The sequence below is a fragment of the Stenella coeruleoalba genome (assembly GCF_951394435.1).
Source record: "Stenella coeruleoalba genome assembly, chromosome: 13".
Taxonomy (NCBI): domain Eukaryota; kingdom Metazoa; phylum Chordata; class Mammalia; order Artiodactyla; family Delphinidae; genus Stenella; species Stenella coeruleoalba.
In genome coordinates, this window is record NC_137159.1 from 70,279,233 (window position 1) to 70,295,333 (window position 16,101).

The 16,101-nt window shown below is 36.7% G+C and overlaps 1 protein-coding gene across 1 annotated transcript in view; it reads left to right on the forward strand.

The window, feature by feature from the left end:
- Positions 1-16,101, forward strand: part of ASXL2 (ASXL transcriptional regulator 2) — a 129,700-nt gene that overhangs the window by 100,670 nt on the left and 12,929 nt on the right. The window contains exons 8-11 of the mRNA XM_079940094.1: positions 4,708-4,871; positions 8,794-8,890; positions 11,204-11,309; positions 13,638-14,355. Of these exons, the coding sequence (XP_079796220.1) occupies positions 4,708-4,871; positions 8,794-8,890; positions 11,204-11,309; positions 13,638-14,355 (1,085 nt within the window). The remainder of the gene's footprint in view (positions 1-4,707; positions 4,872-8,793; positions 8,891-11,203; positions 11,310-13,637; positions 14,356-16,101) is intronic.

Here is a 16,101-nt window from a genome sequence, read left to right on the forward strand (position 1 = left end):
GCCAAAATAAATAAATAAATAATTAAAAAATTTTTTTTATTGGAGTATAGTTGATTTACAACTTTGTGTTAGTTTCAGGTATACAGCAAAGTGATTCAGTTATACGTATACTTACATTCATTCTTCTTTAGATTCTTTTCTCATATAGGTTATCACAGAATATTGGGTAGAGTTCCTGGTGCTATACAGTAGGTCCTTGTTGGTTATCTGTCTTATATAGTAGTGTGCATGTGTTCATCCCAAGCTCCTGATTTATCCCTCCCCACCACATTTCCCCTTTGGTAACCCTAAGTTTGTTTTCTATATGTATAAGTCTGCTTCTGTTTTGTAAATAAGTTCATTTGTATTTCTTTTTAATTATATTCCACATATGAGTGATATCATATAATATTTGTCTTTGTGTTTCTGACTTCACTTAGTATGATAATCTCTAGGTCCATCTATGTTGCTGCAAATTGCATTATTTCATTCTTTTTTATGGCTGAGTAATATTTCATTGTATATATGTACGATGTTTTCTTTATCCATTTCTCTGTTGATGGACATTTAGGTTGCTTCCATGTCTTGGCTGTTGTAAATAGTGCTGCAATGAACATTAAGGTGCATATATCCCTTCGGGTTGTGATTTTTTTTTTTTTCCCAGATATATGCCCAGGAGTGCAATTGCTGGGTCATATGGTAGTTTTTAAGTTTTTTAAGGAGCCTCCATACTGTTCTCCATGGTAGTTGTACCAATTTATATTCCCAACAACAGTGTAGAAGGGTTCCGTTTTCTCCACACAGTCTCCAATATTTATTGTTTGTAGACTTTTTGATGATGGCCATTCTGCCTGGTGTGAGGTGATACCACATTGTAGTTTTGATGTGTATTTCTCTGATAATTAGTGATGTTGAGCATCTTTTCATGTGTTTTTTGGCCATCTGTATGTCTTCTTTGGGGAACTGTCTATTTAGATCTTGTGCCCATTTTTTGATTGAGTTGTTTTTTTGGCATAGAGCTGCATGAGCTGTTTGTATATTTTGGAGATTAATTCCTTGAGAATTTCTTGAGACTGTCTTTTCTCCATTGTATTTGCTTGCCTCCTTTGTCATAGATTAGTTGACCATAGGTGCATGAATTTATCTCTGGACTTTCTATCCTGTTCCATTAATCTATATTTCTGTTTTTGTGCCAGTACCATGCAATTTTGATTACAGTAGCTTTGTAGTATAGTCTGAAGTCAGGGAGCCTGACTCCTCTAGCTCCATTTTTCTTTCTCAAGATTGCTTTGGCTGTTCTGAGTCTTCTGTGTTTCCATACAAATTGTAAACATTTTTGTTCTAATTCTGTGAAAAATGCCATTGGTAATTTGGTAGGTATTGCATTGAATCTGTAGATTGTATTGGGTAGTATAGTCATTTTGACAATATTGATTCTTCTAATCCAGAAACATGGTATATCTCTCCATCTGTTCCTGTCATCTTTGAATTCTTTGCTCAGCATTTTATAGTTTTATGAGTACAGGTCTTTTGCCTCCTAAGGTAGATTTATTTCTGTGTATTTTTTTCATTTTGATGCAGTGGTAAATGGAATTGTTTCCTTAATTTCTCTTTCTGATCTTTTGTTGTTAGTGTATAGGAATGCAAGAGATTTCTGTGTATTAATTTTGTATCCTGCAACTTTACCAAATTCGTTGGTGAGCTCCAGTCGGTTTCTGGTAGCCTTTAGGATTTTCTGTGTATAGTATCGTGTCATCTGCAAACAGTGATAGTTTTACTTCCTCTTTTCCAATGCAGATGCCTTTTATTTCTTTTTCTTCTCTGATTGCCGTGGCTAGAACTTTCAAAACTATGTTGCATAAAAGTGGCGAGAGTGGACATCTGTATCTTGTTCCTGATCTTAGAGGAAGTTCAGTTTTTCACAATTGAGAATGATGTTAGCTGTGGGTTTGTCATATATGGCCTTTATTATGTTGAGGTAGGTTCCCTCTATGCCCACTTCCTGGAAAGTTTTTATCATAAGTGGGTGTTGAATTTTGTCAAAAGATTTTCTGCATCTATTGAGATGATAATATGGTTTTTATTCTTTAGTTTGTTAATGTGGTGTATCACATTGATTGATTTGCATATATTGAAGAATCCTTGCATCCCTAGGATAAATCCCACTTGATCATGGTATATGATCATGGTATATTGTTGGATTCGGTTTGCTAGTATATGTTGTTCATTTTAATTCCTTCATAGTTTTTTTCTCTCTCTGCTGGGTTTCATATACATTCTATTTCTGTTCAATTAGTTTTAGGTGTGCAACATGATGATTTATATATGTATATAGTGCGAAATGATTACCACTGTAAGTAAACATTCATCACCTCACGCAGTTACATTTTTTTTATCTTGTGATGAGAACTTTTAAGATTTATTCTTTTAGCAAAAAAGTGGCCATCTTGATTTTCTTCCAGAACTATGGAAGTACTTTATAACAATTTAGAACTGATCTTTTTCTATTTGGACTTAAATAATATTATTATCTGACATTTCGCTCCTTTGTTTTTAATCTCACAGATCAGGCACTAGAATGCTATTGTTTTATGCAAGCATGTCTATCTTTCTCCATTGTATTCCAGCCCATCCATCTGCAGTGATTTTCCTTCCTGTAGTACAGGTTTTTGAGAACTTTATTTAGAGCATGTCTCTTGGTAGAAAATGCCCTCAATTTTTGTTTATTTCTATAAATATCTTTGTTTTATGTTCATTTTTGAAGGAGAGTTTAGTATACATATCATTATAGATTGTTGGTTATTTTCTCTCAGCATTTTATAGTTAACCCATTTGTTACAGATTCCTTCATTGTTAAGATGCTTGCTGTTATTCTGTTCCTTTGTAGGAAATCTTTCCCTTCCTATGGATGCTTCCTAGCTATTTCTTGTTCTTTGATGAGCAGTTTTACTAAGCATGGATTTCTTTTCATCCTGCTTTGAATATGTTTTGCTTCTAGATCTTTAGGTTTGTGGTTTTCATCAGTTCTGGTAAATGTATTGCTGAAAATTATTCAAATGTTTCCTTTTCCCATTCTCTTAATTTCTTCTTTCTGGGTCTCCAATCAAGCACACATGTATTAGACCTTCTCATTCTGTCATTCATGTTTCTGCTAAAGCTCTCAAAATGTTTTATCTGTCTTTTCTATATTCTGGATAAATTATTTGGCTATAATTCCCTCCTGTTCAATCCACTCATGGTATCTGATTTCAACAATTTTTAAAATTTAGTTTTTCAAAGTCTTTTTGTTCATTCCTGATTATTTTAGCCTCATCTTTACAATTACATTCTTTACTTCTTTAATTATTTTATACATAGCTATTCTGTATTCTATGTATGTGACAGTTTCAGTGATAGTAGTACTTCTAGGTCTAAATCTTTTATTTCTGGTTACTGCTTATTTTCTGTCATATTGGCATACCTCCTGGTTTGTTAGGGTAATCTTTGTGAGGCAGTGCTGGATTTTAATTTGTAGGAATCCTATGGGCCTAAGTTAAGGGGAATCCTTTCCTATCAAGGGAGATAACTTTTGTTTGTGCCAGGAGCCAGAGGTTACCCACATCCAGGACTGTGTAACTTTATGCAAGTATTCCTAATTGTAGAATTTATGGATCTTAGATTCCTATGCACCTTAAAATTTTGCTGTGTGTTGTTAAATTTTCTTCTAATAAGATTATACTGATTTCAGCCCCACCAGCATTATTTGAAAGGGGTTTTTGCTTTTTCCGTGAATAGTTCCATCACTATACTGCAATATTTGCCATTTGATAGACAAAACATGTTCATTAGTTTAACTGACATTTCTTTAAATATTAATACCTTAGCAGCTGTTTATGGTTAGTCAACTATGAATTGCATGTTCATTCCTTTTGCTCATTTTTCTCTTGGTGATGTTTATCTTTTTCATGTTGATTTATAGATGCACATTTAATATCAAGAATAGTAACCTTCTGGGACTTGCCTGGCGGTCCAGTGCTTAAGACTCTGCCCTTCCTTTGCAGGGAGCATGCGTTCGATCCCTGGATGGGGAACTAAGATCCCGCATGCCGCGTAGTGCAGCCGGAAAAAAAAAAAAGAATAGTAACCTTTTGTCATGGCTTGCAGATATTTTTCCAAGTTAGTCTTTTTTTTTGTTTTGGTGCAAAAGTTTTAAACTTTGTACTCAAATCCATCAGTGTTTTTGAAAGACTGAAACCTTCCTATTGTGAACAGATTTTCTGTTGACTGCTAAGCTATTCAATCATAACATTTTTAGCTAATGCAAATAAAATTGATGAAAATAATTATCACGGGAAGGGAAAAAGAGCCTCAGTATGATTTATATATATATTTGAATTTTTCCATTTTTTAGTCATTCTGTGTATGTGTTATTTATTATAAACTTCCCTAGTGCCATTGAGAAATGATCGAGTCTCAAACATAAAATGTATTTTTAGTATGGGAAAAGATGTACTTTTACAGACTTTATTCCATTTTTGCAGGGAAGATAACTTATATTCTTTTATCCTTTATGAACGAACAAAACTTGGCTTTGTTTATTTCTGAGAACCTTAAATGTTACCTTCTTCACAGTGTGATATTTTAAAGTACTTACAACCATGGTTTTTTTGCACTGCAGAGGAAGGTATAGTTTAGCTAGAAACAGGAATGTGAAGGAGGCCCAAGTGATTCTTTTCCATATTTTTATAGGGCAAATGAAGAGGACTAAATGTGCTGAAATTGATGTTGAGACACCAGACTCCATTCTGGTTAATACAAACCTACGAGCACTAATCAACAAACACACCTTTTCAGTCCTTCCTGGAGATTGCCAACAGCGACTGCTTCTACTACTTCCAGAGGTGGATCGACAGGTGCGTTCTTTCAGGCATATCAGCAGTTTTATAACCCATCTGGGGCTTCCTTCAATCATTACCTTTAGAACTCCTTAAGACTTTTTAAATGGCTTTTGTGTGTACCTGTAAAGAAGTGATATCAAAGGTGTTAAACAAGAAATAATATTTCTTAATAGGTTGGCCCTGTAAGGCTCATAAAGGAAAAGAACCCTCTTATCAGAAATGTCAAGATTATGGAATAAAATTTGTCTAGCTATCATATTAGGATGTAGACATCCGCAGAATATAGTTCAGGAGGAAGAATTGTCTTAAGGCATTACACTGGGGTTTTTGAATGGATTTTTGATGGGATTAAGAATGTTAATTAATTTTTCCTTCTTTTGTTAAATTTTTCTAAAACAAACATTTATTGCTTCAGTAATAAGTTTTGAAATCCAATATAAGTTATACTCCTTAAAAAAACAAAACAGTACCCAGAAGAAATGTCAAAGGTTTGGAAGAGTCTAGGCAGGGACCAGAGAGGTTTAGGTTGGTCAGGAATAAGGCAAAAGTCTAAGACTTAGGCTTTCATCAAGGAAGGAGTGACTAGCAAGTCACTCTCCCTTTTGATCTTCTGTTTCCTCCTCTGCAAAAGGATCATTATGATTTTGTGAGGTTTGTTCAATTCTAAGATTTTTTTTTTTAATTAATGATTATTTCGAAGTACCTATGTTCTAAGTAATCTGTTAGGCACTCCACTTTTTTCTAATTATTATAAAAACATTATGAGAGAGAGTTGTTTTCCCTGGTTTTACAGTAAGAAAACTAGATATATTCCCTAGTCTATAGAAAAGTCAAAACTAAATCTTCCTCATTCTGAAAATCATTCTTCTACTAGATTATATTGATATCAGTTTCATATTGCTATGAATCAGCACCTGTGAAAGGTCAGATTCTATTTCTGGGGAGTTCAGATAAGTCAGGTACACTACCAGCAGTAGGGACAAAGAAGTAAAACTGATCCTTCCCAGCTGCTGCTCTCCCCACCTTAACACTCCTTGGAGAAATTATAGCTTTGGGGATGCCCAGTTCTTGGTTAGAACAAGTTAGGAGACTGAAGTTTTGGCAGAGTTTTTAGAGAGCTTCTCTTCTTGCTAAGGATTGCTCTCATCTTTTTTAAAGACTCAAATTTTAGGTTGGGACTAATAACACAACACCTAACAGAGGATATATCTATAGAATTCTAGTGTGGGTTCCTCAGAACTGTCTTTTGACTAATGGCCCTTATCCTGTCTTAGAAGGAGAATTGCCACATGTAATTTTGGAATTAAAAGGGACCTTAAAACTTACCCAACTTCCCATTCCTGTGGGGTATTTTTAATAGGAGGTTACTTGCCTGTCTTTTTCAGTTACTGTGGTGGAGGACATAGTAATCTGAGAATATGGAATATGGAGTTTATTAGTGAAATTATTAGTGAATTTATTAATGAAATTCTGCTTCATTGTCAGATGAAATTTGGAGTTTATCAACAATTCTGGTTATTACTAGCATGAAACATTGGAAACCATCTTTTAGTATATGGAGTACTCAACAATGAACAGTCGAAAAACATTATTTAGACCAGAGAAAGGAATAAGGGAGGGGCATGGATTAAAACATCTCTCTTCAGATATATTTGAAGGCCAATCTTTGGAAGAGGTAAACTTCTTCGTTTCTCCAGGAAGCAAATTTGTGGTTAAAATACATTTTTTTAAACAGTTGGAGCTATTAAATTGTAGAATGGATTGACTTGTTTTGGAGAAACTTGCACAGCACTGGAATATTCAAGGAGATGTTGGATGACCTGTCCTCATAGGGAAGCCTGTTACTCCTCTGCCAAATCTATAGAGTACAAATCAGCAGCCAGCAAACTGTAGCCCACAGGCCAATTTCAGCCCACTGCCTGTTTTTGTAAATAAAGTTTTATTGGCATTCAGCCACTCCCATTAGTTTCTGCATATTATCTATAGCTACTTTCTGCCACAGTGTCAAGAGTTGAGTTGTTGCAACAGAGAGTATATGGCCTATTCGTAGTCTATCTCTTAATAGGAAAAGTTTCCAATTTCTGCTCTAGGGCCAGGGGAAAACAATATTGGCCCAGATAGATTTAGAAAATAAAGTGAGTTGAGTTCCTTAATCCCTAGGATGTCCAAATAGTTACCTAAATTTTCTTCAAAAAATTGTTTATGACTTTAAGCTTAAATTTAGTCTTTTAATCCATCTAGAATATTTTTTATATTATTCTGAAATTGTGGCTCAGCGTATTTTCTACCGACTAGATGGCCAGTTGTTCCAGCAGTACCTATTTATATAACCGTCTTTTTCTCTCAGTTTGAAATACCATCTTTGTTACATATTCTATTCATTTACAGGCAGTTTATATTTATAGGCACTCTCTCCTCTTTCACTCATTTCTTTATTCACTCTAATGCTAGTAATAATTGTTTTGATTGCAGTGGTTTTGTGTGGTATGCTTAATAATTGGAAAGGCAATTCCCCCCTCTCGGTTTTTCGTATTAATTTTTTTTCCATGTGAATTTTAAGATCTTTTGTGGGGTTTTTTGGTTTTTTTTTTTTACCGGTACGCGGGCCTCTCACTGTCGCGGCCTCTCCCGCTGCGGAGCACAGGCTCCGGACACGCAGGCCCAGCAACCATGGCTCACGGGCCCAGCCGCTGCGCGGCACATGGGATCCTCCCGGACCGGGGCACAAACCCGCGTCCCCTGCATCGGCAGGCGGACTCCCAACCACTGCGCCACCTGGGAAGCCCAAGATCATTTTATTAATGAAAAATCTGCATAGAGATTCTGGTATAAATCTAGATATTAACTTTGGGCAGAATGACAGTTAATAAAATCTCTAATGCAGAGAAGAATCTTAAAAAAAAAAAACCTTTTGGCAAGACATCACAAATCAAGTCAGTGAACAGACAGATTGGAGGAAATATCTTTAAAGTACGTGGCAGTTTTACTATGTATAACATGCAAAGGATTCTCACAAGACAGTTAAAAATGAGCATCCTCATAGAGTAATGAGCAAATAATAGGAATTGGCATTTCACTAGATGGCAAATCTAAATATTCAATAAACATGCAAAAAGATACACAAAACTCTAGCAGTCAGGATGAAGGAAATTTTAATCATTTCAAACTCATTAATAGGCAAAAATTAAATAGCATGTTAATATCTCTTGTTCACAAGATAAGGAGTATGCTCGTGTATTTCTAGTAGAAATGTGAATTATTTTATTAGCCTTTCTGGAAAATAATCTAATAGTCTTTTAGTTACACACACACACACACACAAATATTTCTTTGCTTTCAGAACCTATCCCATAGAAAAAAGCACTAGTATATTCATCTTTACTGGAATGCTTATTGCAGCTTTGTTGATTATGGGAAAGCACTGGAAACAAAATATATGTTTATGATCAGGACATTGGTAAATGTATTGAGGGACATTGATACAGGGAAACAATCTGCAGCTATTATAAAGGAGCTAAAACTATGCCAGTTGACTTGGAGAGACTTCCACTTGTATTATGTGAGAAAAGTAAGTTTCAGAGTAGTGTATGTAACTTGGTCACAGTTTTGTAGAACAAATAATGAACCTCTCAGAAAAAACCTCTTATGTATGTATTTGTTTGCAGATGATTCTTTGAGTATAATTAACCAGTGGGGAATGGAATTGAAAGGAGAGGAAGAAGGGAGGAGAGGTAAACAGGAAAGAAGTTTTTTAGAAAAAAAATAATATTGCATTATAAAATAGAAGTGTCCATAATAAGCAGCATGGTATGATACAGTCATGTTTCTGTAAAATTTGACTTACACACATTCTTTTCTAAAAGGACAGGAACGTCAAATTCCACATGATACAATTGGCTTTCTTTCTAAGCTTTCTGTGGCTTATTCTTTGACCCAGGTTGGTCCAGATGGTCTGATGAAGTTAAATGGCTCAGCCCTTAATAATGAGTTCTTCACTTCAGCAGCCCAAGGCTGGAAGGAAAGACTTTCAGAAGGTAAGTGTTCAACTTTACGTGTCTCCTAGGATGTGTATGCACTTGGAGGGCATATTTGCACCTCTGAGCCTCAGTGGGTATTTGCCCAGTTTTGGAAAGCAAAAGATAGAACATTTCATAAGGTAGAACTAGCTATTCTATGTGAAACACATTGCTAGACTTTTATTTAGAGCATGTAACCAGGTTTGGCTCCAGGAGGAGTTCAGCAGCATGTTTCTTTAAGGGTTTAAAGTCACCTGGTAAACTAAAAAATATATAGACTTTTAGGCCCTATTCCTAAAGATTCTGTTTCATTAATTCTAGCTTAATGCCTAAGAATTGAAATTTTAATAAGCAGAATATAGAATTAGAGTTATTTTATGGTGCTGTGAATCATGGTTTGGTAAGCAGTGAGATAACTTCTTTCTTGCTGCCCAATCTCAATGAAACTAACAGTAAAAAGAATCTAAAAAACTAAGAACTTTTTTAAAAACTGCTTTGAGAAATGTTTCACGTACTATAAAATTCACCCATTTGCAGCATACAGTTCAGTAGCAGCCAGAGCATTTTAATAAATACAGGTTATGATCAAGAATTGCTACCTGTGGTTACTGCTTTGCCGTGTTTCTAATTCTGATCTAACAGATTTATAGAGGGTATATTACAAAGCATAAAAAAGTGATTGATTGACTGCGTAGCATGTAGTATCGGTCACTATTAGCAGTTCTTAACCCTGACTGCTCATTATAATCACCTGTGGTATTTTTTTAAAATACAGACATCCGGGCCCCAAAAACAATGATTTTGTTTTGCCTGCACTTCAGTGGGTTTTTTTAATATCTCTACTTTTCACAGTAGTTGTTGACTTTTCCCTTCCTGTTTTTCTTTTCAGGGCAAATTCTGTGTAGAAGGGATCTCTTACTGATTACTTTCAACCTTTCTCTTTCTTAAAGATTTCCTTGAGCAGAGACCCCCTTTTTCTGAAAGAGTCAGAATCACATGAGCACTTTAAAACATACCTGTTACCAGTACTTTCTTTTAGAATAATTTGGATTTATGTTCCCTACTCCCCAACTTTTAAAAGTAGATATTATCAACAGTGATACCTTGATTATTATGTTACTTTTTTTTTTGCATATGAGCAGTCACTGCTATACCTATAGTCATGCGATCATATTTCGTGAGCAGCAAAAACTTTGAACACTGTATACATGTGAACAGAATTCAATACTATTTATTCCTCATTCTATCAAGCACAGTAGACACAACCAAAGAGCAGAAATTCAGAAGTTCTGGGTTGGATTCTGACAGTCAGATCCCTCTTTTCCCACTCATATGCCTAGGACTGTGATATCCACTGTCCTCTAACACTTTTCCTTTCCCTCTTCTTACCCCCAAGAGGTCTTAAACTTCAAATCTGCCATTTCCACTTCTTATTCTCTAATGTCCTGGGTATTAGAGAATAAAAAAACAGCCTGTCTGAGTCACAGGTTTGACGATGGCTTACCAAGCACATTCATTGTTCTCTGCTGATGGAGTGGGAAGAATTGAGGTGTGGTTGGTAGTTTTGAAAATAAATGGCATATTCAGAGCAGCTGGGTCTTTGGCATATTGAGTGTCTTGTTGCTAGGGCACTAGACTCGTACAGTTTCTGGAACAATTAGAAAACTGACACCTCCAAAATAACTCCCTACTTTTTTTGTTTTTTTGCCATACCGTGCAGCTTGTAGGATGTTAGCTCCCCAACCAGGGATTGAACCTGGGCCCACGGCAGTGAAAGCACAGAGTCCTAACCACTGGGCCACCAGGGAATTCCTACTACCTACCTTTTTACTGGAACCTCAAATGTCTTTAAGCAGGGCCATAACTGTTCATTATGCAGTTAGAGCTAAAAGGCCTAAAACACAGGTTGCCTTGGAGAAACAGAACTTTTTAATAATAAAGTGTCCAGTGGCATTATTTACTGAAAGCCTATGACCAGATGACTATTTTTCCAGTGGAAAAGAAATGACAGACTCAAGGTTTGTAAGAAATCTAGAGGGACTATGATATTTGAAACAGAGGTGAGGGTTGCTACAAGGAAGGCCCAGAGAAGTGGCCAGTTAACTTCAGCTGCGCACTGGCAACTACATGGAGTGCCGTGCAAGGGTTTTTATTTCACCTGACGGCTCCTAGGTAGTTCCCCTTACAATGAGGAATTTTGGGGAATTTCTGTTACTTTCATGTGATAGTATTCTGACTCCTGCATGAGTCTGTCATGATTTACAAATAGTTGAAAGTAGCAAATAGCATATTTCTATTGAATATCTTTTTTTTCCCCCTTGGTACATACAGGTGAGTTTACACCTGAGATGCAGGTGAGAATTCGACAAGAGATTGAGAAGGAGAAAAAAGTAGAGCCTTGGAAAGAACAATTTTTTGAAAGCTACTATGGTCAGAGGTAAATATCAAGACAGGTTCTATAAACCAGTGTTAATTCCTATACATACGTCATGTGGTGCTACATCTTATTACCTTTCCAGAAAATCTACTCTGCGATTTCCTTCATTTTTTTCCACTAGTTCTTTTTTACCAAGAAAAATATTTTTTTCTTACGAATCGTAGGTACACAGAGTTGGATTACTCATAATCCTTGACTCTTTTTTTTTTTTTTAATATTTATTTGGCCGTGTCGGGTCTTAGTTGTGGTGCGTGGGTTCTTCATTGTGGTGTGCAGGCTCTTCCTGTGGCGCACGGGCTTCTCTCTAGTTGTGGCGTGTGGGTTTTTCTCTCTCTAGTTGTGGCGCATGGGCTCGAGGGTGCATGGGCTCCAGAGCACACGGGCTCTCTCGTTGAGGCACTCAAGCTCATTAGTTACAGCGCACGGGCTTAGTTGCCCCGCAGCATGTGGAATCTTAGCTCCCTGACCAGGGATCAAACCTGTGTCCCCTCCATTGTAAGGCAGATTCTTTACCACTGGACCACCAGGGAAGTCCTAGTCCTTGACTCTTAACACATTACCATTGTAGATGGTGTGGTTTCTTTTTTTTTTATTAAAAAAAAAAAAGATTTTATTATCTTGAATTAGAGTCCTTACTTTGAGTAGATTGGTTTTTCTTCCAGTAACTTTATAATACATAAGAATACTGAAGTTCTATATATTTTTTATTGTAGTCAGTTATCCCACAATAGGATAACTTATCCAGAATCGCTAAGGAATCCTGTAATATGGACCATTGTATTCAACGTGTAATTAAACAGCCTTTCTTCTGTAGAAGGCACTGGGAGATATTCATAGCTGAAACAAGATACAGACCCTTTTCTCAAGGGGCTATATAGTCTGAGTCAGTTTTCTTCCTAACAGAAAAAAATCTTAAAATCTTAATGGGGGGATTTCCCCGGTGTTCTAGTGGTTAGGACTCGGCGCTTTCACTGCTGTGCCCCGGGTTCAATCCCTGGTCAGTGAGCTAAGGTCCCACAAGCCATGCGGTGCAGCCAAAAAAAAAAAAAAATCTTAATGGGGACACTTAAATAGATGACAGTGGAGCTGTATTGTTTGAAATAGAATTGAACACCCGGAGTTTTAATGGTCTGTTAGTCTCCCTTCCTACCTAATGGCAGCCTTTAAGGATACTCCATAACCATAGCTTGAGAACGAATGGCTCTTTTCCTTATCTCCATGTAGTGTTCATTGATCCCCTTCATGGTCATTTCAGAAGTGATTCTTAATGAGATGAAGAGTGCCGTACACCAATTTTTCTACCTTCTTGGTATGAGCTTTGAGCTTTTCTACAGAAACGAGGGTGAATACATTTAGACCATTTTTATAGGCAGCAGTTATTCCATAAATATTGTTCATTCCCTCCTTATAAGATGGAGCATTACAGCCATTCTTGGGTCTTTCTGTTTTTAGCTATTACTTTTTGCCAGCTTTTTGGAAGGACTATATTTGATTACTGTCCAGATTTGTCCTCAGCCATTCCATCTCAGGGGTGCGGTACTGATTATTGAAGTCACCAAAGAGGGCTATCTTGTTTTTGCTTGTTGTAGGAGGAGTCTCTAGTGACCCCTACAGGGTAGCCTAGCTCTTAGCCAGGCCACACTGTGGAAGTCTCACTTGGTCTTCACTCCCAGGATAGCTCAGAGGCACTTGATCTCAGAATTTTAGAGCTATACCAAGTGAAATTTAAACAGGCTTTCCAAAAACTCAGAGTTCTCGTTTTCAACCTCTAGCGAATATTGACAGCCAGCTCTCCTACTGTCTCCCCTGGGTCCCTTAGATTTCTTGGGCCAGGCTTTCTACAGGTACTGCAGAGTAGAGCTGATCACCGTCCAAACCCACAGTCCCAGGGTACATGGGTCTTTGTCTTCTTTAACTTCTCTGTGGGTAGTCTGTGATCCATGCCTCTAGGCAATGTAGCCCCTTTGTAAGCAGAAGTAATAATAATTAACATTATATTGAGCTTTTATTATGTGCTAGGTGCTATTCTAAGTAGTGTACATGCATTAATTTAGTTACTCATAATAGCAACAACGTACAATTAAAGAAACTGAGATACAGAAGACTAGTCACTTACTTATTACATGGATAGTAGGTATCAGAGCTAGGATTTGAATCCAGGCACTCTGGCTCCAGACCCTTCACTAATATTAATAATAGTGAAGATGATATATGAAAATTACCTACTAAGTGTCACAGGTTCTTCTAGGCATTGCCATACACCGTTATCTCATATTCAATAACATAGGCCATTTCTCAACTACAATATTTCTTTCTTCCGCCTTTTAGTTCTGGCCTGAGCCTTGAAGATTCAAAGAAATTGACAGCTTCACCCAACGATCCCAAAGTAAAGAAAACCCCAGCTGAGCAACCAAAATCCATGCTTCCTTCAGAGGCCTCTCCTGTCAATATAGTCTCAGTAATTCCCCAGTTAGTGTCTAAAGAAGAAGTACTACAGCTGCCATCACCAGTCAGAAAAGAAGAGCATGAAAGCCAAGATAAGATGCAGCCAAAGTCCAAATCCCCAGAGCCCCTGCTTTCCTCAGCTCCCAATACAGATGAGCTTAGCAGCGTCCCTCCCATCAAGTGCCCAAAGGATGAGGCTCTCTTGGAGCAAAAGCCAGTTGCCTCTGCTGAACAGAAGTCTGAGAAAGAGAGTCATCTCACTACAACTTCAAATTATAATAAAAATGAAAGCCAAGAAGCTTTAGTTACATCCCTGAGCAAACCCAAGAGCCCTGGGGTAGAAACAACAGTAGTGAAGCCCATAATAGAAGCAGGTCTACAGGAGACCACTATGAAAGAGCCTCCATCAGCTCTGGCTGATCACAGCCCAGAAAACCTCAAGAGGAAACCTTCTGTCACCCAAGAAGAGGCCCCTATAAGCTGGGAGAAGAGACCACGTGTCACTGAGGATCGCCAGCACCAGCAGCCATTTCCAGTCTCCCCACAGCCCTTTCTCAGTAGAGGGGACAGGTTCCAGGTGCGGAAAGTACCACCTCTCAAGGTAAGAGAGCGGGAAGAATTGAAAAAGAAAGATGGTCTGAACACTAAGTTTTTGGTTGTACCTACTAAGTTTCAAATATTTGTGGTATTTCTTAATGCAGAAGCAGTTGTATATATTTGATATGCATGTAACTGTGGTCATACACGAGTAAAATTATTAAGAAACAGGCATTTAGAACTGCATCCTTATATGTATATATATAGCTGATTCACTTTGTTCTACAGCAGAAACTAAGACAACATTGTAAAGCAATTGTATTCCAATAAAAAAAAATCGTAAATAAAAGAACTGCGTCCTCACAGATCCTTTTTGGGGTTTGAATACTTATTCAGATATCTGAATATCTAATGCAGTCCACCCCCACCCACACCCCTGCTGGCTACTCTTGTATTTTAAGACAGTTATGGAAAGTATTTTGTCTCATGTGACAAAATAATAAGTATAATAATAAACAGGAGGAGGTCATTGATGTGATTAAGAGATCACATCTTTGTATCAAGAGCCATGATATTTAACACTTTATTGACTGGAGACATATTACGGCCACAGGCATTAGTTTCTACAAAAATCCCCGGTCAATAATGTGTTAATTATTGCTGCCATAACTGATTTGATGTTCTGAGAGCCTGGAACTACCTTTTAGTTCCAACCTTTTAAAGGAAATGTGTGTGGCTGCCATGAGTCACCACTGGTCACTTGAGGGACCTTAGTAAGGTGGAATAGCCTTGCTAAGCTCTACTGCTTAGGATATGTGATTAATTGTGTTTTAGCCCTATATTGCTGCATATCAGATCTTTTAAATTTCTATAGCAGTGTCACTACCTTAGTGTGTACTTGGGCTTGTGCCTAATAGCAGTTTGCAGTTCATTCTTAATTTCATTAATAGTATTTATTAACACTGTTGTGTCTACTATGAACCCAGGCACTGGGTAGCATTCATTCACATTAGAATATAAGTAAAACAAAATAAGCCAAATAGAAATACTCTTTTCCCTTTTTTATTCAACTTAGACTAACCAAAGTCCTACCTGGAAATATCCCTTGGAAACACTCAGTTACTAGTACTTGACCTGTTTCATGCACTGTGGGACTTCTCTCTCTCATTTTGCACCATAATAGTATGATGTTCTTCATTACTTTTTAATTTTAAGATTTGTGATTGCAGCACTTAGGAATCTCTCCTTTTTTCTTTTTCTTTTTTTTTTTTGATATTTTTCTACCATTAGCATACACTGTCATGCTTTGCTAGAGATTCTGAGTTTTATGATAATCACTTGTATTCTTCTTTTAAAAATATGAGAAACCTTTCTTTAATGGGTGTCAATTAGAACTTATCTCTAAACCTGAGAGCTGAGTTATAGTCTAGGTTTTACTTTATATAAATGACGCTGGGTAAGAACCATCATTTCTATTTCCTCATCTTTCTGCTAATCCAAAGAGACTCTACACTGAAAACTTAAATCCATTGTGACCAAGTTAATGTTATTTAACTTCTTTCCTTTCTTTTACTTCTTTCTCATTTCCCCAAAAACTTTCCACCAGAAGTTGCTTTAGTAACACTCTTACCTTAGACCCTATCTCAAATCCCATTTTCTTAGACAAAGCTTAATGTAATTTATAACAGAACAAAATCTTTTAAACAAAACTTAAATAGAAAAACAAAATTTGAATTTTATTACAAATGTTATATATGTATATGTGTATAAGATTATATATGCACATATATCTATTTTATATATGCATATC